The sequence below is a fragment of the Manis javanica genome, chromosome 1 (genome assembly GCF_040802235.1).
Source record: "Manis javanica isolate MJ-LG chromosome 1, MJ_LKY, whole genome shotgun sequence".
In the NCBI taxonomy this organism is placed as follows: Eukaryota; Metazoa; Chordata; class Mammalia; order Pholidota; family Manidae; genus Manis; species Manis javanica.
The window spans coordinates 207,906,449-207,927,708 of NC_133156.1; the positions used below are offsets into that span (position 1 = coordinate 207,906,449).

The 21,260-nt window shown below is 42.7% G+C and overlaps 1 protein-coding gene across 9 annotated transcripts in view; it reads left to right on the forward strand.

Moving 5' to 3' along the window:
• Positions 1-21,260, forward strand: part of THADA (THADA armadillo repeat containing) — a 319,658-nt gene that overhangs the window by 214,950 nt on the left and 83,448 nt on the right. For 6 of the 9 annotated variants that reach the window (XM_017657268.3, XM_017657270.3, XM_036990823.2 and 3 more), the window contains exon 30: positions 7,133-7,248. The exons of 2 other annotated variants lie outside the window; for them this stretch is intronic. In XM_017657268.3, coding sequence (XP_017512757.3) covers positions 7,133-7,248 — 116 coding nt within the window. Of the gene's footprint in view, positions 1-7,132; positions 7,249-19,037; positions 19,314-21,260 lie in introns of those variants that run through there. One more of the 9 variants, XM_036990826.2, reaches the window with a different exon arrangement.

A 21,260-nucleotide genomic window follows, 5' to 3' on the forward strand; every position in this document is an offset into this window, starting at 1 on the left:
CTTTCCCACCAAATTCTTTAAGAGGCTGGAAGCCATCAAAGGATTTTGAACTTGGGAGTGGTGCAGTAAGGTCTCTTAAGAAGATTCTCTGCAGCCATGTGTAAAATAAGTTTAGAGGCCAGTCAGCCAAGTTGTTTGTTTTTTTCAGCATCTAGGTATAAGTAAGGTCTTTTGGTTCCTGAACTTGAAAAGTGGGACTTTTAATAAAAGAGGGAATGCATTTAGACACAAAGTGAATTTCCAGGTCCCTACAAACTTTGTGTTTTGTACATTTTAGTCCTTAAGCATATTCATGGCCTATTTCCTGTGATTCTCTTCACCGGGCCAGAGTCCGCTAGGAAATATTTACATTTTATAATAGTGTCCTTTTCCTGAAGCAGCAACACAACACAGCCAAGTGTCACCTTTTGGGAACTTAGCAAGACCTTCCTAGGATGTGTTCTCATGTGATAAATAGGTCGAAGTTGGCAGGTGTAGGGGATTACCACTGAAATGCATCCTGGCCTGCCTCTAGCATTGGGTCAGCTGGGTGGCACCTGTGGGTGGTACATGCCCACAAAGCCCTTTTTTGTGGGAATGACCAGGTTGAGCAGCTCAAGTATCCCCAGACCATGCCTGTCCTCCACACTAACCCTCCAAGGCTGGTAATGCTTGGGCTGTCGGTAAAGAAGTATGGTGTGTTGAGCTGTCTGTATAGGTAACGAGGTATGTGCAGATACCCAACAGCACAGTGCCCTGCTCTGTGGATGCCCTGAGAAGCCTGTGGTAGCTGGGGGATAAGATTAATGTGCCTGAAGCAGAAAACAAATCCTAAACCACATTGTTATAACGATTATAAATGTCATGTAAGTTAGAGAACTCTTCTCTTGCTTTCCCATCTCCTCCCCACTGCCACACACACATGCAAACATCATCTGCCTACTTTTTAAATAAGTTTTTCTATATCCATTTCCTGGCAGTTATATGGTTCAGCATGTTTCTGTGGATTCAAAAATTTGATTCCTCCCTCAGCCATCCCCCTCCTCATAACCTACCCCACCCTTTTCAGTCTTACTTAAAGCCATAAAATACCTCTGCCTGCCTGCCTTTAGTTCTGTTTGTATGAATTAAATCGACAGGATAAATATTCACATTCCCATCTACAGGCTGAAACAATGTTTGCCTGTTCTGCCCAGTGAGTTGAGAAAAAAAGGGGGCCTGACATCACCCTATACTGTACATTCCCGGCATAGATCATTTATTTAAGTCCCTGAAAAAATACAGATGTTTTACCAGCCGAAATAAAACCCTGTGTAAACACTGGGCTTGGAAAAATGTGGCTCTGACTTAGCTATGGGGGTTGGAGCAGCACGGGAGAAGTCTGCAAAATGGCAGATAGAGAAATTCTATATTTGGCTGAATGTGATCGGGGTAAAAGAGTTCTCCCACAGTCTGCATGCTGCAGAAGAAGAATACAATTTGTCTTTAAGAAAACACAGTTGTAGAAGTGAGTAGATTTGTTGATCTTCAGAGTTCAGGATTGTTAATGATAACAATACATTCACCCCATTTATATCAGACTTCTGAAGTGAACTTCTCTTTTTTCATTGGAGGCTGTCCTTTTTCATGGCCTGCCTAACCTGGTCCTGTTATTGCTGGAACCTGCTGGTTTCTGGAGCTCAGCTGCTGTTGATTTTATAAGGGGGAAAATTGCCTGGAAGCCATGCTTGGTGAAGAGGAAAACCCATCTCAGCGTTGCATTCCCAAACAACCATATATCATTTTGATCTTGTCTAACACAAGTCACTATTTTAGTCCAGCCGCATAAACCAGACATATTTTACTCGTGCAGTGCGCGTTTTTTCAGGGCTCTGCCTCATGACTCTTTTAGGCCTGTGTCATTTATTCAAAGAGCATCACATTTGCTCTGTGGAGTTACTTTTAAGATTCAAAGCTGCCAAAATAGACCCCATGCTTTACACAGATGCTTGGGGGATCCCCTGAGTCTCACTGTGTTTATAGTGGGGACGGGGGTGGGCAGAGGGTAACTGTTTCCAGGTTCTCCAGACTTTATTTAGATCCACACAGAGTTTCATTAGGGCTTGCATCTCAGGGGCCAGAACGCAAGGCCCCTCTCAGCTGCTTCCTGACCACCCATCTTCAGGGCAGGCACTACCACCTCACGTCTCAGCAGTCCAGGCCTGTGATGGTCAAGGGCAGTGCTGTTGGTTTGCACTTGGTTTTGTGTGTGTGCCTCCTTTCTATCTCTGACTGGATCACAACTATCTTAAGTCAATGAAGCTTTCTCCTGTTTCTTTTGCTGATGACACCTATAAGTCCACTCTGATCTTTCCCCAAGGGGCCGCCTATAGCTAGAGGTAACCAGCTGTCCCAGTTTGTCTTGATGTGATCAGTAATAGATCTCCTTTTCACTCTCAACAGAATTCCTGCTTTGCAAGATAAATTACCCCAACTGGAGTAGCCCTCAGATGGATACTCCTAACCAAGCTCACCAAACCCCCCTCCCTCATTCCCAAACCTGCTACATAGTCTCTTGAAAGATGGCCCTGAGTCACGAGCTGCCTAAGTTGAGCTCTTCCCTGACCTTCAAGTCCATTTCTAAAGCAGTTGCCAATTCCCACTTCTTCAGCCTCCATCATGTCTCTCAAATGTGTTCTTCCCTCTCCATTCCACTGCTGCCATCATTGAGATCGGGGCGGAGTGAGGGTGTCACAGAATCAGAGTCCTGCCTGTGCCAGGCAGTGAGTGAGCGAAGGGGAATGGGTAAAAGCATGCAGCCCCCTGAGTCCATCCTTTGCTTTCAAACTTGTGGTAGAGATTTGGGTTCATTAAATGTTTCATTTTCCTTTTGATTCTCCAAAAGGTAAAAAAAAAAAAAGAAAAACATGAGATCAGTGCTAAATGACATTGACACTCCACCTTAGTGCCTGTGAGTGCTAGACGGTAGAGGGAAGGCAGTGAGCCAGAATCTGCTTTTCTGGTCTAATGGGCCAGTCCTGGCCTGGTGACTATTGCCCTGTGGGTGTACGGGCCCACAACTGCCAGATCTCCTAACTTTTCAAAAGTTGGAAATCTGAATGGTCTTGATGTGAAATCATCTGCAGCTAGTTTTGGCCCACAGGCTGTTCTTGCTTTTCAGCTTTGGATTTCAACCCTCAGCATCCCATCTCGACTGGCAGTCATCTTGGTCATCCAGCCACTTCTAATCCAGCCTCCACACTGCCGCTGCCTTTTTCTCCCAAATTACAGGTCTGATCACATCAGAGTTCTCTGCAGAGGTCTTTGCTGCCTTAACGGAGTACACATTCATTGATGTTGCATTTAAGATCCTTCTCCGTCTGCCCTGACCCCTCTCACCAACTGCGGCTGCTACCACCCACATACATCCTGGCTGTGTGCTGTCACACGCAGCTACTTGGCTGTCCCCTGAGCAGTCCCAATATTTTCTTGTAATTAGTAGGTTTCTTTTAAAACAGTAGTATATTTCCAAATAAATGGAGCAGGTAGTACAGAGAGCTCCCATATATTCCTCTACTGCCTCCCTCTTCCCAGTTTTCTCCTATCATCGATACCTTGCATTAGAGTGGTTCATTTTTTACAATTAATGAACCAGTATTGATACATTATTATTAATTAAAATCCATAGTTTACATTAAGATTCCCTTTTTGTTGGCAATACCAATATTTTAATGCCCTTTACAAATTTTTTGTGGTTCAGTTTCCTCTGCTTCCATATTCTTGCCTGGATTCTGGCAAGATTCTTTCAAAAAAAAGATTCTATTCAAAGCGAAGTACGAATATCACTCTTTCTGCAAAGCCTTCTCTGACTGTTTATTTTGGAATGGGGGCTTGACGGGAGGCAGCAGACAGAGAAGGAAGAAAATTAACATCTTTATCAGGTGCCTAATGTATGCAGTGTACTATATAATCCCTCTACAATCCCACAAGACAGATAGATACTGTTATAAGCTGTTCACATTGAGGAAACAGAGCTTAGGTAAGTTGCCCAAAGCCACTCACCCCCATCCCCCAACCCCCAGTAACTGGCTGCAAAGTCCATGCTCCTCCCACTCTATCCCAGAGGGCTACATTCTTTTTACTATTCTAGCCTCCCGGTTTTCTCCCCTGGATTAGAAATACACCGGAGTGTGGTGGGCGTTCTGTGTTACTCAACTCTGTGTCTCCACTCCTAACATGGGGTTGGCGGGCATGCGTCCCAAAGAGAATTAATAGGAAGAGGCGCTAAATATGGACATCAGTTCAGCAAATGCTTGCCGAATCCCTGCTATGCCCTGGCTTGGTGGAGGGTGAGATCAAGTGTAGGAGGAAGGTGCTGGCAATGCTACTGTACAGGTTCTAAGTCCCAGCCAGAGTCACGGAAGTGATTGATTGTTTATCCATCACTCGAGGGTAAGCGTTAGGAGAGCAGGGTCTCTTATTTGTTCTCTGCTGCAGCTCCTAGGGCTGTGCCCAGTGGTAATAGTTGTTGAATAAATATTTGTGGACTGAATGTTTGGATCCTGTCTTGAGTTTGGGACACCTAAAATGGCACTAAATGTCTGAGAGTTCTTGTGTGCGTTTAGTTAGTCGTTATCCTCAGTTCTGGCAGCTTTGGTTTCTCTGTGTTTGGTTCAGTGAAGTCCTATTTAGAGGCTTTTTCCAAATTGTTGCCGGCTTGGGGTTGACCACACTCTTAGCCCAGAAGTTCTTCTGGGCCAGAACTTTAGGAAGAGGGGAAGGAGGGGGAGTTGCTTTGCGCCTGCTGTCCTTTCAGAGATGATAGACAGATGACCCTTCCTTGGAGCTGCCTAGAGCTCCTGGATGTGACCTTGGCCCCTTCCAGATGCCTGGTCTGTCTTCTGTACTTCACACCAAAAGATACCCTCATTTTTCTGAGCAGACTAAACCTGATGCTGTAAAATGTCATGTGAAGGTAGTCATGTGTTCAAATATTTTCATTAATTTTCTTGAAAAAAAAATTATCTCAAAACACAGTAACCTGTTACAGACTTTTGTTTACAAAACTTTTCTTTCCTGTCCCCTCCCTGTCTTCTCTTCTCCCGCCCCTGCCCTGCCCCATTTTCCCCTTGACTTCTCTGACCCTGTCTTTCACTTATATTGCACTGTCACTCCTACATGCTTATTTCCACCAGGTTTCTTCTTAATGTTACCTCCCTCTCCAGTCATCCCAGGTAAATAGATTGCTCTTCGTTCCTGGTGAATAACCAGGATCACAATTGTTGTCTGGTTTGTGCCCAATGTGACAGAACTGATGGGCCTGTAGGCTAATTTTCATAAACCAGAGCTACCAAGCGTTTCAAAAACAGCCTTGTTTTTGCCAAGTAAGGTGAGCAAATATAGGACTAAGTTTAAACATCCATCAGGAGTTATTTTTGAAGTGATTGCTTCTAAATGAGAAGGATTTGAAAATCTCACAGCTTTCTTTACAAGTAAATTCCAAGGTGGTGTATTTTGCTGGTGTCTGCTGATGAATGACGGTCCTGTGATGCCACGAAAAGCCGGGTGCTTTGGTTTTGTGCAGCTGGGGAGGAAAGTAAAGCAAGACCCAGTGACTTTGCCAGCTCTCTCAGTGTAGTGGGGATTCAGGCAGAGGGAGGTTTTTTGTTTTTCACTCTGGCAGTCACCACGTAAGAACAGAAGCCCCAGCCAGAACCATTTCTCCAGACTTCACGATGGGTGGTTTGGGTCCCTGCAGGGGGTGTGGTGAAGTAGTGATATTTGATCTGTTGCTTCTGCAATAACAGATCCATTATTAGAGAAAGCATTTTCAGTCTCCACATTGGGACTTGTGTGCATTCTCCTGTACAATTACTTCTGTTAAAAAAAAAATAGCAGTTATATACAGTAATCAAAAATGTATTTTGACTTGCTAAACAAAAGGTACTCAGCATGTATTTGTTGTTAGTCATTGCAGATACCTGACCCAGAAAACCTGCTGGCTCATACTTGCTCAGAGTCTCATGATTCTGGATCTCTTTTATCTTGGTCTCCTGCTCTTTCTCATTTGTCCCTTCCATATTTAGCTCTCAGTTATGTGCCTCATTGACAAGAGAAAAAGAAAAGAAAAAGTTGAATCTTGTTGCTTAGAAAGAATCTGCAGCTCTGGTGAAGGATACAATAGGAAAAAAAATAGTCTCCCAAAGTTTGATGTGTGTTATCTGTACTTTCTTTGCTCCGCCCACCCCCTCCCTTTGATTTTTATAAGGGGGACTGAAGGATTTCTCAGGCATCTTTCTCCTTGCCACTAGCTAAGGTAAGAGGATCTCACCTCTGCATTTGTCCTCTTCCTTTCTCAACAGCAGGTTTACACTCCTTACAGAGGCCTTGTTGATGTCATCACAGAGTATGAATCCAAGACGTACATCTATGAGCGTGTGCACACATAGACATGCATACAGCCTATGCCATGTGTCTGCTAGAATTGCGGCCTTCATTCCAAATGGAGGCAGCTAGAGATACAACAGGATTTGTCTTTCTCTGCTTAATTCCAATATGTAATGTCATATAAGAGCAAGAATAGGACGTGTCTGCTTCACTGCTTCTGCTCCTGACATCTCAGTGAAGATCTGCCAAAAAAATCTAGACAGTTTACAGATGTCACTATCCAGTATTTGCAAAGGCAGGCGTCATTATGGCCAGCTGCTTTAGCCAAGCCTGTTCTGATAAACCCGGATATGTAAACCAGTTTAGACTCAGACAACTGATTTTTCCTACAAAGTAAGACTTTGACTTTAAAAGGTACTTTTTTTTCATATAAGACAACTAACTTAGAGAAAGGTGTTGGCGTTTCTTTGCCAAAATCAATTTCTAGGTTGTTTGTAACTCATAAGCTCTTGCATCAAATGATTGGTCATACAGTAGTCACAATCCCCATTTTTGGAGATTGTGCAGGGAACCCAGAACACAGGTACCAATTAAGGAATGTGGGTTTCTCGCCCCTATTGCACCCTCCAAAACTAACATGCTTTTCTGCAAAGACTAGAGCCATATTCCGCAGGTGTCTGTTTTCCTTGAGGGGAATATTTTGAGGAAACCTAAAAGGGAGGAACTGAGCATTTAGGAAAAATATATATTCACAGCAGGATATTGCTTTTTCTCTTTTCTGGTTTAGGTTTTTCATTTATTACAAGCCTTCTCAGACTCCAAATACAGAATGAATACATACTTGCAGCAGGAGCTGGCTGACATTGCTGTTTGTACCAAAGCCAAACTCTGGCTGGCCAAGAGGTATGTTAAAACCCCACAGGAGCAAGGAGTTATCAGGGGTTAGGAACACATTGAAGAATTGCTGTTCCTAGTTGTGGGAGTTTTAAAAGTCATTGGCATGAGTTTTTTAAACTTATTGGAGTATTTATCTTTTTAGAACTTTGGGTTGTGGTAAAGAAAAGAAAAATATTTTCTTGATAATTTCTCTAAAACAGCTATGTGGCTGGGGGCCATGTAATAATGGCTTTTTATCTGTCCACCCATCAGTTTGTTTTTATTAATACCTGCTATGCGTCCAGCCCTGTGTTAGATATTGTGACAGTGAAACGCAGTAATTGACTAAATCATGTGGTACATACTCTTAAGTGCCATGGCAACTCAGAGATTAGAGAGATTAGTCTAAGACTTAAGCTGGCACAGAGGAACCAATATAGTGTGAATAAGAAAAAGATGTGGAAGTTGCCTGTTTTAGATAGGTAGTAGAGTAGCTTGAATAAGCAAGGCGAAAGAGTGTGGGTACCTATATTTTTTTATCCTCTCCACGGTTAGTTTATTCTAGAACTTAAAACATTTACTCTGTGAAAGATGGAGTAAAAAGATTCTCTCACTTAAAACACAGGGAGTCCTGTGTGTAGCACTGTGTTCAAAATTCCATGTTGCAGGACTCTGATATTGGCAGGACAGTGTTACTGCAAGGGCCCCCTTGCTGTAGTGTCTGGCATTCACTTAAAAATCCATATATTGGTGGTCTAAAATAGCATCCTCTTTTGTATTTTTCAAAAAATATACTTCTGTTCACTTTTTTTGGGCTCCCCACCTCCTATGCAAGGCAAGCAATGGACAGAATGAGGCCTGCAGATCAGTGTGGGCCCGCAGATTCAACAAAGTCTTTTGGAGCACAGGCTATGCACTAGCCTCTGTGATAGGAGATCCAGTGTTGCAAAGATACAGAAGAACTAGTCCTGGCTTCAAGGAGCTCACACCCATGAAATGCCAAAGATATGTAAGTGAATAGTTTTATCCAATAGGGTACGTGTAATAGCAAATCTGTGTAGCAGGTGCAAGAGCAGCTCAGAGGAGGGGCAGGGTGTCAGCACTGAACTAGCCTTCAGCCTTCAAGACTGGAAATTTCCAAGTGGCCAGGCAGGGAGGGGCACCCCAGACTTAGGTAATATCGTAGGCAAAGACATGACGGTGTGAAGTGGCATGTTGTGTATGGAGAACTATAAGGAACTTAGCTCATCTGGAGCCGAAAGTATAAGGTACATGTGGCAGAGAATGAGGCTGAGGAAATACATGGAGGTTACACAGTGGAAGCTCCTAAAGGAAACCGTTAGGTGAAAGGGAGCTGGTGAAGGATTTCCCAGTGTGTGGATATGTGAGCCTTTGTGTTTGTCTGAGCACCCATAGCTTTGGACAGGGATATTGATGGGGAAATTCTCCAGTGTCTGAAATGCCAATAAAGTGATAGTTACCTCTCATTTTTAGTCCAATTTTTTGTTTTTTCTCTTTTATTTAGAAAGTAGGAGTTGATTGACTTCTCCAAGCCTGCTATCATTTGCCTCCTGGGTGGTGTTTAGACAACTTCTCCAAGATACCTTTTTCGGGTGACAGGGAATTATGATCACATTTGTGCCCTTATCTGTTTACCAATTACTAGGCCAGGTCCTCCTAGCTGTTATATCTGGAGATCAGGAAGTCATGGCCCTCCAGTAGCTACGCTACTGAAACTCCTGCTTCCAACCAGGACTGCCCCAAGGCAGAACCCTAACTGTCCTGTTATTAAAGTGCTGTAAGGGAGTTTGCACCCATAGCTTCCTACCCCTGCCTGGGCCTCATAGAAGTTAATCATCCACTGGCTTCCTGAACTCATTTCTTGTTGGAGGCATAGGAGATGGAGTAACAGGCCAGCCATCTAAATGGACCTTCAGGTTGTGCAGTGCCCGACAATGGATGGCAGCCCTGCCGTCAGTCTCCTCTTCCACTGGAGAAGTCCTCCTGGCCTTTTTAACCTTCCTTACAGCCCCTATTGCAATTTTCTAATCAGGCTTTTCATCATCATCACACCCTGCCCCCAACCCATCTCTGATTTTTCTCCAGGATTTACCCACCCTAGAAAACAAAGGCATGAATCACTGCAATTCGCTGGGTTCCCACTTTCCTTGCTGAGCGTCCAGGAAAGCCACTTGTATTTTTCCAGTAAAGTCAACTCTGTATTATTCAAGTGTGAACTTTATACATCATGGGTGGGTCTGTAGATGGCTCCTAACAACAGGCTTTCTCCTGCTGCCCAACACACATTTACCATATTAATCAAGTTGTGTTCAGAGCCTGAAATAAAGTTACACACTGCCAGAATGGAATCCATTCTGAAGCCATTTATCAGTTTTTCTCTATTATCCACAGCATTGACACCATAACCCTGAAGTAAAGTATAAAATCACATGTAAGTGATGAAGCTTCAGGCCGTCATATGCCGCCCTGTCCCTGAAGCCCTCTGAGAGTGTCTGTACTAATAGCTCCCATGCCCACACAGCCCATTCTGGGTCCTAGGGAGCCCTTCTCAAAGCTGACCCCTACCTTCGAATTCTTAACTGCCTTTCATTCGTTCGCCGTGTAAGTCCTTACAGTGTGGAGTGTTCCCAGTTCCACTGCTTAAGAGGCTCCTTTATGCCTCTAGTAATTTACACATGAAAGAAGAATAAAATGTTCCTTTGTGCCTACTAAGGATTTTCTTTATCAGCTATGAAACATTAATGTTATTGAAAAAAAAAAGGTTTAAATCTTAGCACCCTTTTTCCATTCTGCAGTTTATTTGATCATTGCCCTGAACTCATTTAGTCCAACAAGTACAAAAACATTAGTGAGGGTGTCATTTATTTGTCCTTTTATTCCCAAAGAAGGTTTTTTTTTCTTTTTGAAAAGTTCATTGGAGCCATTGGATAACTGGTTGAATTTTTAAATTTTTGACCCTGAAATTGAGGGCACATAAAATAAAGATTTTTCTCATATATTTATATTTTGACTTTGCAAGATTAATAGGGATTTATGTGAAATGATTAAGCAATAGCCATGGGGTTGGGGAATTTTTGGTGATGAATGGCCAGCTGGCAACGTGGCCTGAGTAGAGGACTAGGCTTCTACTCTTACAGGCCACTTTTCATTCCCAGATGTCAAAGCCCATATGGAAATCAGCTCATTAATCCTGCAAGCCCCTTCCTTCCCATTCTTCCTCCATTCCCTCCCTCCTCAATCCAATTTGCCGTCTTGCTCATGGTGCGAAGGCAATTTCCAACTACGGGAGAAACACTACACTGACCCATGCTGGAAGCTGCAGGAGAACAGGGTCAGCTGCTGGCCTGGAGAGGCTGGCAGTGGCTGCCATGGAAGAGGAGTCAGTGTAGTCCCTGATCATGGCCCTGTCTCCCACCTTTGCTCCCTGCAGACCCCAGCCCTGCCATCCCACCTGGATCATAGGCCCTGCCTAAATCAGAAGGACTTCTTAAAAGCCCTGTCAAGTAGGACTAAGAGGAGGAAAGATTTATTCCCTTGATTGAGAGCTGGAATTACTGTTATATTGGGCTTGAATTTTTTCATCACTCACTTTGGTTATCTAGTATCTGCTTTGGCTGTACAAGGAACTCTGTGGTGTGTGTGTGTGTATGTGTGTGTGTGTTCCCTTTAGTAAATGTGGTGAACCAAATGGACTATCAGACTAAGTGCAGTGGATAATGTGATGATCAGGAGAAAAATGTGTCCTACTTAATTTTTTTAACTTTTTTTCTTGCTTGTCAGTGTAGCATATGGTTATCATAGAAAATTATTCAAGTATAAACTTTGGAAAGAAGAGAATATAAGTCTACTTTTACCAACATCCACTAGAAACCACTATTACTCTTTGACAGTTTTCCTATGCTTTCTTCTAAGTGTAGTTAAGGTTATACTGTATGTATTTAGAACCTACTTTTTTCACTTAATGGTATCATGAAAGCATTTGCTATTATTAGAAATTCTGTATGGTATAACTGCTCAAAAATTAAAAATAGAATTACTATATGATCCAGCCATTCCACTTCTGGGTATATACCCAAATGGATTGAAAACAGAGTCTCAAAGAGGTATTTGTACATTCATGTTCATATCTGCATTATTCACAATAGCCAAAAGGTAGAAGTAACCCAAGTTTCCGTTGACGGATGAATGGGTAAGCCAATGTGGTATATATGGACAATAGAATATGATTCAGCCTTAAAAAGGAAGGAAACTAACACATGCCACAACATGGATCAACCTTCATGACATTATGCCAAGTGAAACAAGCCAGTCACAAAAAGGACAAATACTATGATTCCATTTATATGAGGAACCTGGAGTCGTCAAACCCTTGGAGGCAGAAGGTAGAATGGTGGTTGCCATGGCTTTTGGGAGGAGAGAATGAGGAGTTACTGTTTAATGGATTTTAGTTTTACATGATGAAAAGAGTTCTGGGGATTGGTGAACAGTGTGAAAATGTTTGACACTGCTGAACTTATACTTAAAATTATCAAAATGGTAAATTTTATATTATGTATATTTTATCGCAATTTTCAAAGAAATTTGATGACAAAATTGAAAAAAAAACTGTCTGTACCCTCTTATTCCTCTGAGGCTATCATTGTCCTGACTTTTTATGATAATTATTTCTTTGCTTTTCTTCCTAGTTTTAACCACTAGTGCACCTTTAAAAATAAAATACCTTTTGATGCTTTGAATTAAGGATAAAAATCTTAAATAACATCATTTGTTTATGGTAGCATACTTTTGTTACCTGAATAATCAGTCATTAAGTTTACCTAACCATTTTTCCATTGTTGGCCATTCAGTTTGTTTCTCACTTTTTAATGTCATAACATTCTAGTGAAAGTTTTTGTGCATGACTCTGTGTGTGTGTGTGTGTGTGTGTGTGTGAGGTTGTGGGTTGTTGCCTTAGGTTTGATATCCAGAAGTAGAATAAATTGATCAAGAGGATATGAAAGATTTTAAGGGTATTGGTATATGCGGCCAGATTGATTTCCAGAAGAGATATGTCGGTCATCTTCCCACCAACAGTGCATGGGAAACCTCCACCAAAATTTTAACTTAAGGTTTTAGAAATTAAGGAAAGTTTTGCTTTTTGGGTGCCTTCTGTATATTCAAGCTCTGTATTAGAAGATTTGTAAATATTATGTCATTAGATATTCTCAAATCTCCCTTCATATAAGAAAACCTATTTTTCTACAGTGAAAGCAATTGAAGAGATAAACCCCATGTATAAGACACCCAGTTTAGTTAGCATTTAATCTTGGCATGAGTCAACAGATAAGTCAAAAGAGTATAGATATTTTTTTCCACTTGTAGTTCCTACATTTCGACACAGAAGCTGCCATACTTTAGGGTTTTATTGTAGCAGCTTTATAAAGTCTTCCCCCTAAGCTGTCCCACAGGGTCCTGTTCAGGCCTGAGTCTACTGTGTACTCTCAGCCAGATCAAACTGATAATGCATTGGGATCAAATTGGCCATAGGTGGGTTTTGTTTGACTTGAGCAGGGTTTAAATATATATGTTTATATCTTTAATATACATACATACATACATGCGTACATATTTTAAGTTAGTTGCCAGCAATTCAAAATCAGGAAATTTCACAGTAAATCAGGATTTCAGCTTCTTTTGAAAAACAAGATCTGGCAACAGCAGGCCCAACATCTCAGGGGGCTGCAGTGGGCCAGAGCTAGTGTTGGCCATCTTCTCTTAATAGAGCCTGCTCTCTGGACTTCACCACTCTCCCCTCCCAGCCACTTCTCCAATTAAGTTACCTGCCAAGCTCCCACAGAATAAGGAGGTTGTAACTCTTGGTATTGGCATTTATTAAGAAGCAGATTGGCTGTTGGTGAGTTTTCAGTCTAGGCAGTAGTTCCTAATGAGTATGGCTGCATGTTAGAATCTTCTGGAAAGGTTTAAAAGGTCCCACCTCTAGAATTTCTGATTTTTTTTTGGCTTAAGGTGTGGCTCAAGTACTGGTAGTTTTAAAACTCTCCAGGAGATTCTAAAATGCAATCAGATTGAGAACTACTGAGTTCTCGTTTCTACCATCTCCTTGAAAGGAGGGTAAAGGATGACCATTGAGTAAAGTAGCAGTCATGCTAGAGGCACTTGTATTTTTCTTCTGAGACCAAAGATTCGTTCTAGAAAAATGTAATGACTGTCCCTCTACCCTACTATCCAGGAGATAAAACCATTAAAACTTTATTTCCACAGATGTGTACTGGTGTGAGGAGCCACCCCATTGTGTAGTTTCATATATGAGTGAATTTCTGAGGCTGGTTACTTAAAGGCTATCTTAGCAAAATATTTTAAGTTATGTCAGTTGCCCTTAAAGGTGCCACTTAAAACTGATACTTTGGGGTGGTCAGTTGTCCTTGAAACTCATGGCACAATTTCAGTTTTTGAGGTAGGGATTAAATATAATAGACAACACCTGTATCACTTTATTCAACAAATATTTATTGAGCTCTGCTGTTTGCCAGGCTATATCGAATGCTGCAACTATTTATTAAAACCACTACTCAGTGTACAAAGGGCAACAAGACAGTCTTGTCAAATAGAATCATAGACTTAGAACTTTAGAACTGAAAAGAATCATGAAGTTTCTTGTAGTCCACTACCATCCCCATGCATATGGGAAAGTACAGCCCGGCATGGGGTTTTAACAACCTTTCTGACAACAATTAACATTTGTTGAAGACGTAGCTCCCTGTTCCTCGTCAGGCTCTGTCTATTGGACCACATTGCCTCCATCTGTTCAGACTGTGTTTTTACCTCAAGGCTTTGAATGGCAGAAACTTAAGCATTATCTCGAACAATGCTTCTCAGGCTTTAATGTGCACGTGAATCACCTGGGGATCGCCTTAAAATAAAGACTCTCTTTCAGTAGATCTGGGGTGGAGCCTGTGATCCTGCATTTCTGGCAAGCTCCCAGGCAATTCTGACGCTACTAGTTCCAGGACACAGTACGTATTTTGAGGACCAAGAGCCAGAGAACCAGCTACTGTGGTCGTCCAGGCCACTGCCCTTTGAAATACTCCCACCTCACGCCCTCATACTCAAGGGCTTATGACTGGAGCTTGGAGCCACAGGGGAGCACTGAGGCTACCGAAAGGGTCAGCCCAGAATTCTCACCATCCGCCTGGGCTGACCTGACTGAGGGGCTGCATGGCCCCAGTGCTCTCTACGGGTAGTCCTCATTGCCTTGTCTGGGCAGCCATCCCAGTGGCCTCAGTGCCTGGGGCAGGACCAGTGCTTTGTTGGCCTGCAGTGAATATTTATCATTTTGAAAAAACAACAGTCTCATATTCTGGTGAGAAAAACAGGCTCTCAGGAATACAAGAACAGTTCCCAAGGTTACTAGGAAAGCAGCCTTGGGAAATAAAATTTTAAGTGAAACAGTGCTGATGGGGAAAGAGATGATAGAGGGAGCTATTATTTTTTGAAGAACTCCTCTTTTTGCTAGACCTAATGACTTGTTACCCAAGTTAATTCTTATTTGCAAAATTAATAGGTGTATGATCCATCCACTTCCCTATACAGCTTCCTGTCAGTACTTCCAGTCACTTCTGCATCTCCTTCCCTGTCCACCCCCTTATCCAGACTCTCATCTTTTCTCCCCATTTTCTCTCTTTCTTACTGGTCTCCACTAAGCTGGGTGGTATGCTTCTTGAAGGCCTGTGCATTTAATGTGTAAGGAAAATATGCTTGTAGAGACAAAGCTAGGGCTTGCTTTTGTGTAGCAATCCCAGTTTGGCCCCAGGGGGTCTGTAGCCAGCTGCAAAAGTTCTGGTTGAGGATTCTGTTTTACTTTACAGCTGAAGACAGCATTTATTTTCTAACCACCAAATTTATTCACACAAAAGATTACACTTCCCAGGCAGAAAAACTGAGGTTTAGGTCTTATTCCATCTTCCCACTGTCCCTTAGCCCATCCCAAATCCCTCATGCCTCCTGGACTGGGTCTCCTTCCCACGGAAGAGATCCTTCTTTCGCAACTACTGGAAATAAAGAGAGGCCTCAGCCCTTCGCCCCAGCTGCAGGTTGCTGTCTCTGCCATGCCATTGAAATGAATCCAGGCAAAAAGGATTGTTAAAATATTCCAATGATCATGTGGCATTTAAAGGCTGTCATTTGTGGTCCTTGCCAAAACTTTAAGGGAAGCAAGTCTTAACAGGGATGATGAGTTACACAGCAAGTTTCCAGGCATTGCTGGTCATTGTGTTTTGCTTTTGGTTGTTTGTTCTGCACTGTTTCTTTTTCTCAAAGCGAAAGTTTTCCCAGTACTTCCTTTTTCCCTCCCTTTTCAAATTGCTTTTCTTTCAACTTCCAGATTTTATTGGGGAGGAAGATTCTCATTAGGACCCTCTTTAATTTATTTGAAGTCTGCTTGAGCCTCACACATATTTGAATGATGAGAGAAATGAATTTGGTGTATTTACACCCAAACTTGTTGACATTTTTTCCCTTCCCTTTCAGACTTCTCAGGAATGTTTAAGGTCATGATATCTCAGGATGAGATCCTGTTTGTATTTTTTAAAAACAGAGAGAAAAAGTAAGATAGCACATTGCAACCCAAACCAATGGACAAGGTGCAAAACATTGTCTTACTCCTTTTAAAAATATATGTCAAGTCTGGAAGGAATAAGCTGTTTGAGAAGAAGTAAAGCTGGAGAATATTTGAAGTGTATCTTGTTGAGAGGCTGAGTGTATGGAAACAAGTTAGATAAAAGCAGTCAGAAATGATCAGTACATTAAACTGAGCTTTTGAGCAAGTTGCACAAGATCAAAGCTTCTTCATATTGCATTGAGAAATGCAACTAATTCTTTTATGCAACCGTATGTCAAAATTCAACCCCCACCTTCTAATGCTTTCTACTTTTTAAATATAGAAATCTGCAAACCAAACCTGGAGATAATAACTGATTTGATAAAGGACTCAGAAATACCTGTCTTGCTCTACTTGTGGCAGAACCTAAAACCATATTGTGGTATTACTGTTGGAAGGCCTGGGCGATGCTGTCATTGCCCAGCCTGGCAATGAGTGAAGGCTTTAAGGAATACAACACATTTTCATAATGCTGTGTGAAACTCTAGTATAGTGGGCTATTTTTTTTAACACGCAATATGTTCCATCTTTTGGATAATCAACACCTTGCTTGCTCTCAATGAGCCATTCCCAGTGAATTCAAGCCAATTCAGATTCACAAACAGTACAAAGCAATGTACGAGGCATAGTGGGTAATATAGATAATGATATTGTTCCTGTTTCAGAAACCAAGTGAATAAGGAGGGTTTGGATTTAATTAACTGTTAAACAAGTAAGAATTTGGTAAAGGCTAGAATGAGGTGAAGGTGTGTTATAGGAACTAGCTTGTAGAGATCAGGATGTCAAAGAAGTCTTCCAAGAGGAGGGAGAAGTCTTTAAAGGTTAGGTGAGATTGAACTGTTAGATAAGGTTTATATTCTTCCATCGGAAATGAGGTTATAATGGTATAGAGCCTATGTTACTAAGTAATTGTGAATGTCTCATTGCCCAAGAACAAAGGAAAGAATCTTAGTATGTTGCTCAGCATTGTGGGAACCATTTTAGGCATATCTAATGGAGTCTTTATTGTCAGAGTTTAGTTATGGTTCAATCTAGTTGAAAGGAGAATTTGTCCATGTGAAGCAACCAACAGTAACATTCATAGAGGAGTTCTAATTCTGTAGTACATATAGTAGAAAAGAACAGAATATGGACTGGGATGGTCAGGGAAAGCTTTCTAGGGGAGTTAGGTATTTGAGATGGATCTGAGAGCATGGGTGTGATTCGGAAACACCGAAGGTGTTGGGAAGACAACATGTCAAGATGGTGGACAATGTACAATGGCGAACTGTAAGAACACATGTGATACACTGTGGGCCAGTGAAAGGGTAGAGCTGAAGAAAACTTGGTGTGTTTTGGAGAGCAGTACAAGATTTGATAAGAGGCCGTTTGTGGCAGGCCTTAAATGTCAGCCAAAGGAATTTGAATTTGATCCAAGAGTTGAGAGCAAGTCAGCTCAGGCTCACATTGGTAAATAGGCTGCTATCTCCATACACATGAGATACACTGAGGGGCATATTAAATCTTCCTAGCCTCTTCCAGTGATGAACAAAGTTTCCAGCTCTTCCTGGTGGTTAACAGAAGCTCCCTAGGAGCAGTCCACGAGCTCTATGTCCGTCACCTGGAAGCTCCTCTTGCCTGCCTGGGCAGCTACGAGTGGGAATAGAGATGCTGCTTGTGTGCATTTTAGACTACATGGCTGTTGTCTTCTCAACATTGCTAAGAGGACCATAGAAACAGAATTTATAGCAGGAAAGAGAACTTAGAGGTCATCTAATCCCATGGAATCCTTCCTTCAAACAGAAGTTTAAGTGGAAGCTCAAGATGTTGAAGATAGTAGAGATGGCAAATATGGTACAAGCTGGGTTGGGGACCTGGAGGCCCCCCACATGGCCTCTCATCCATCAGGCACCACCAAAAGGGACTAAGAGGAGCACCCTGACCCGCTATTTCAAAACAGAGACCTAATCCAAACCAGTATTTGTAGATAAGAAAGTAGACACAAGGGGGCAGGTGATTACTTCCTACTTGACAGATGTGGCTGGCTCTGAAGATGACCAGGGATGTAAATAGCAAATTTACTTTTTGCCTCTTGACCCACTTCTTCCTTCTGCTGCAGCCTGATCAGCCGTACAGAAAATACTGCAAACCCATGCCCTTGGGCTGCCTAAAGCCCTGTCTCAGGAACTGCCATCATCGGGCAGGGCTCCATGCTCTAGACCTTCTTGCCATCAAATCTTAGCTATTCTAGGTCTCCCTTTCCTCAGAAATCTAATCTCAGCTGGCTAACTGCCACTTGATCTGACCAACGAATCATGCTAACATGTTACTAAGCTCTAATATGTAAATAAGTTTATTTTCTTGGATCATACAACTGTTTTTCAGTAGTGATCTTTTGGAGATAGTACCTTCAATCAAAGTTAGTAACCTCAAGGACAGGTTTTCAAGCAATGTTCAGCCCTGACAGGAGCGCCTCTTTAGGTGTCACTTGGCCTCCTATTTCTGAGCCCTCATACTGGCCTGGCTCAGCCCTGGTGCATTTGTCCTGTATGGTCAGGCCTCAGGTTGCCTCTGAGAGAGCTTTTGGGGCACATGGGCTGGTATTTCATGAATGGACTGAGGGAGCAGCTTAGAGAGAAATGCTCCAAAGCCTCACCATCCTTTGACCCCCTCAGTTGCCACTGAAGCCCAGGCTTCCCAGCTGAATTGGAGGGGCCTGCAGGCCTCTGGAAAGAACACCTTCCCACACAACTTCAGGAACAAGGGGCCCTCACCAGCCTGAAGGCCCTGTGTGCCTGGATGACAATAGGAATAGGAAGGGCTGCTTCAAGAGGCACTTGGTGAATGGAAAAGCTGCTCTCCTATGTATGTACCTTGCTGAAGTTGAAGAGAAGCCAAATACACCTGAGGTTAGCAGTCTGGGTTCTGGTCCCTGCCTTGCTACTAACCAATGACATGTGGCCCACAACGTCTTTGGGCCTCATTTTTTATCTGTAAAATGATAGTGTGAATAGATGAGGGCAGGGAAGGACTTGGAGATGATGGGTGTGAAAGTATAAAAGAGCTTTGCAAATGTAGGAGATATCTATTGTTTGATAATTAAGTCTTTGTCAACATAATCAGCCATGTTGAAAATAGGCCTCTGTGTTGGCCCTCACAGAAACAGCTGTTCTTGGAGCCTTGCTCTTCTGCGGACTGGCCACCAGCACACGCCGCTAGAGCATGGAGCTGCAAAGCGAGGTGCTCTGATGTTTGGCACAGAATCTCACTTTTCATCTGATTGTGTCTAGGACACATCGATTCAGTTTGTCTGGAAACCTTGATTCTGTTCTTGGTTTTTGCCCTCATCTGGAGTAGGTCACTTGAGCTATATGAGCTACTTTGTTGGTTTGTAAAAATGGGAGTAATAATGCCTATTTTTCTTCCTTCCTAAGAGTTTTATAAAGATAAAATAGGAATGTTTTTTGAAAATAAAACTTGTAATAAAATGCAGTTGCTATTATTATCATTATTACTGTTATGGCCAGAGCAAATTTCCAAGTGTGTGCTTCGCCAGGTTCACATTAGCACAGTTCTGTTGGCTGTGCTGTTGGAAATTCTCACCTTGCAATCTACATACAGACTTCTCACGCAGCTTCTAGCATTCACCACACTTACTTATTCTTTTTTATAATCCTGGGGAGAAAGTAAGGTTTGAAAAGAAAGGGGACTCTGTTAGCATTTTATATAATAACTGAAGCTATATATCCTCCCAGCCACAAACTGTACAATAAAAGTTTTCTTAGATACTATTTTTCCCCCATAATTCTAAGCATATAACTTATTAAGTTATTAACCAACAATTTCTCTGGCAGCGTATTAAACTTTACTTTTAAACAAGTCACAGAGTGGGGCAACATGCATCACTCATAAAAGGAATAAAAAACATGCACCCTCTAAAACAGTTTCCCCAGGCTTTGAATAAATCCCAAGCCCCACACAGGGTCTCTTTTTCCTCATTCTCTGCACATAACTTAAGTATTAGTACATTAATAAGAAAAAGATGCCTAATAGAAAGACAGAAAAATATGAGGTCTTCTGGGGGTATAGGACTCTCCCTGGGGGTCCTCTGAAAAAGCAGGTGAGCCTTAGTGGAGGGAAAAGGCAAAGCCTTGCCACTGAGGGTGCGGGCTTCCTCTGGGGCAGTGGCATTCCCAGGGAAGCAGAAGAGGCTGTGGCTTCTGTCCTGACAGAAGAGGTGCCCCTGTGCCATCTGCAGGCTGCCTGGGGCTTGCCTGGTGCCTGCACAGCACCCTGGTAAAGTGGCTAAGGCCCTCTGTTTTCACATCCCCCAGAAACAAAAGCTGCTTTTCCCAGGGGAGCCCCCTGTGCTCTTTAGTGCATGGCTGGGACATTTTGGTCCCTTTTCAGGACAGACTCACAGCTCATGGCCTCTTGCTTTAAATGCATTGCAACTCAGTAAGAATTCTCTGTGAATTGGTCAACCACCAGAGCAGGGCAGGAAGATGGCTTCACTTTACAAGGAAAATCCAAGTAGGAGGGCGTCGGGGCAGATTGTACGTGTGGGTGTGAGTATAAACACTAGGAAAGCTTTAGACCAAGAAAGGCTTGGATGGCAGTGGGAGCATACCGTAAAAATGCACCTCTGCTGTCACATCCCCCTCGGGGAGGGCAAGGTAAACGAGCAGGCCTGGGTACCAGCCAGGCCCTTGCATGCTGCTGCCAGCTGGCCCCAAGCACAGATCTCAATTCTGGATGTTACAGTGGGGGAAAGTAACTTGTTTAAAAATACATATTCTGCAATTCATGACCGTTTGGCATCTTGATTTAAACAAATCCCCTATTGTTTCTCCAGGAAGGCCATATGATGGTTGCCTGGCTGGGGCCTGTGGTAAAAATGGAAATCAGAAGGAAAAGAGAGGTTCTTTTATTTAATTTACACTTCCACATGAACAGGACTTCATGTGGCCTGCATCAAAGAAGTACCTCCTGGTTTCTAACTGCAGCAGCTCTTCCTTTTACAGCCAAATGTAAGGAGAGGCAGCTCTAGTCCGGGGACAGCTAGCATGGTAGAGCCTGTGAACTGCCTAGGACTACAAAGATGGCCTCTCTGGGAGACCAAATGAAAGTCACTAAAATAACCTGTCAAATCAGCCATTTAGATTGTCCTGGGAGGCTGCTTTCCAACGGTTAGACAGGGAAGGTTTCCTGGAGGACAGGCTTTGAAATGAGTTTTAAATAAAGAACATGGTGTGGTTTGACATGGTCAAGTGAGGATCATGGCAGGATGTGGGAGCATGTTCTAGACTATTTTCCCCTCTCTGTCTGCTACTGCTTGCTCTCTCTCCTTATTCTCTTCTCCCCTGCCCCCACTTCTCCCTGT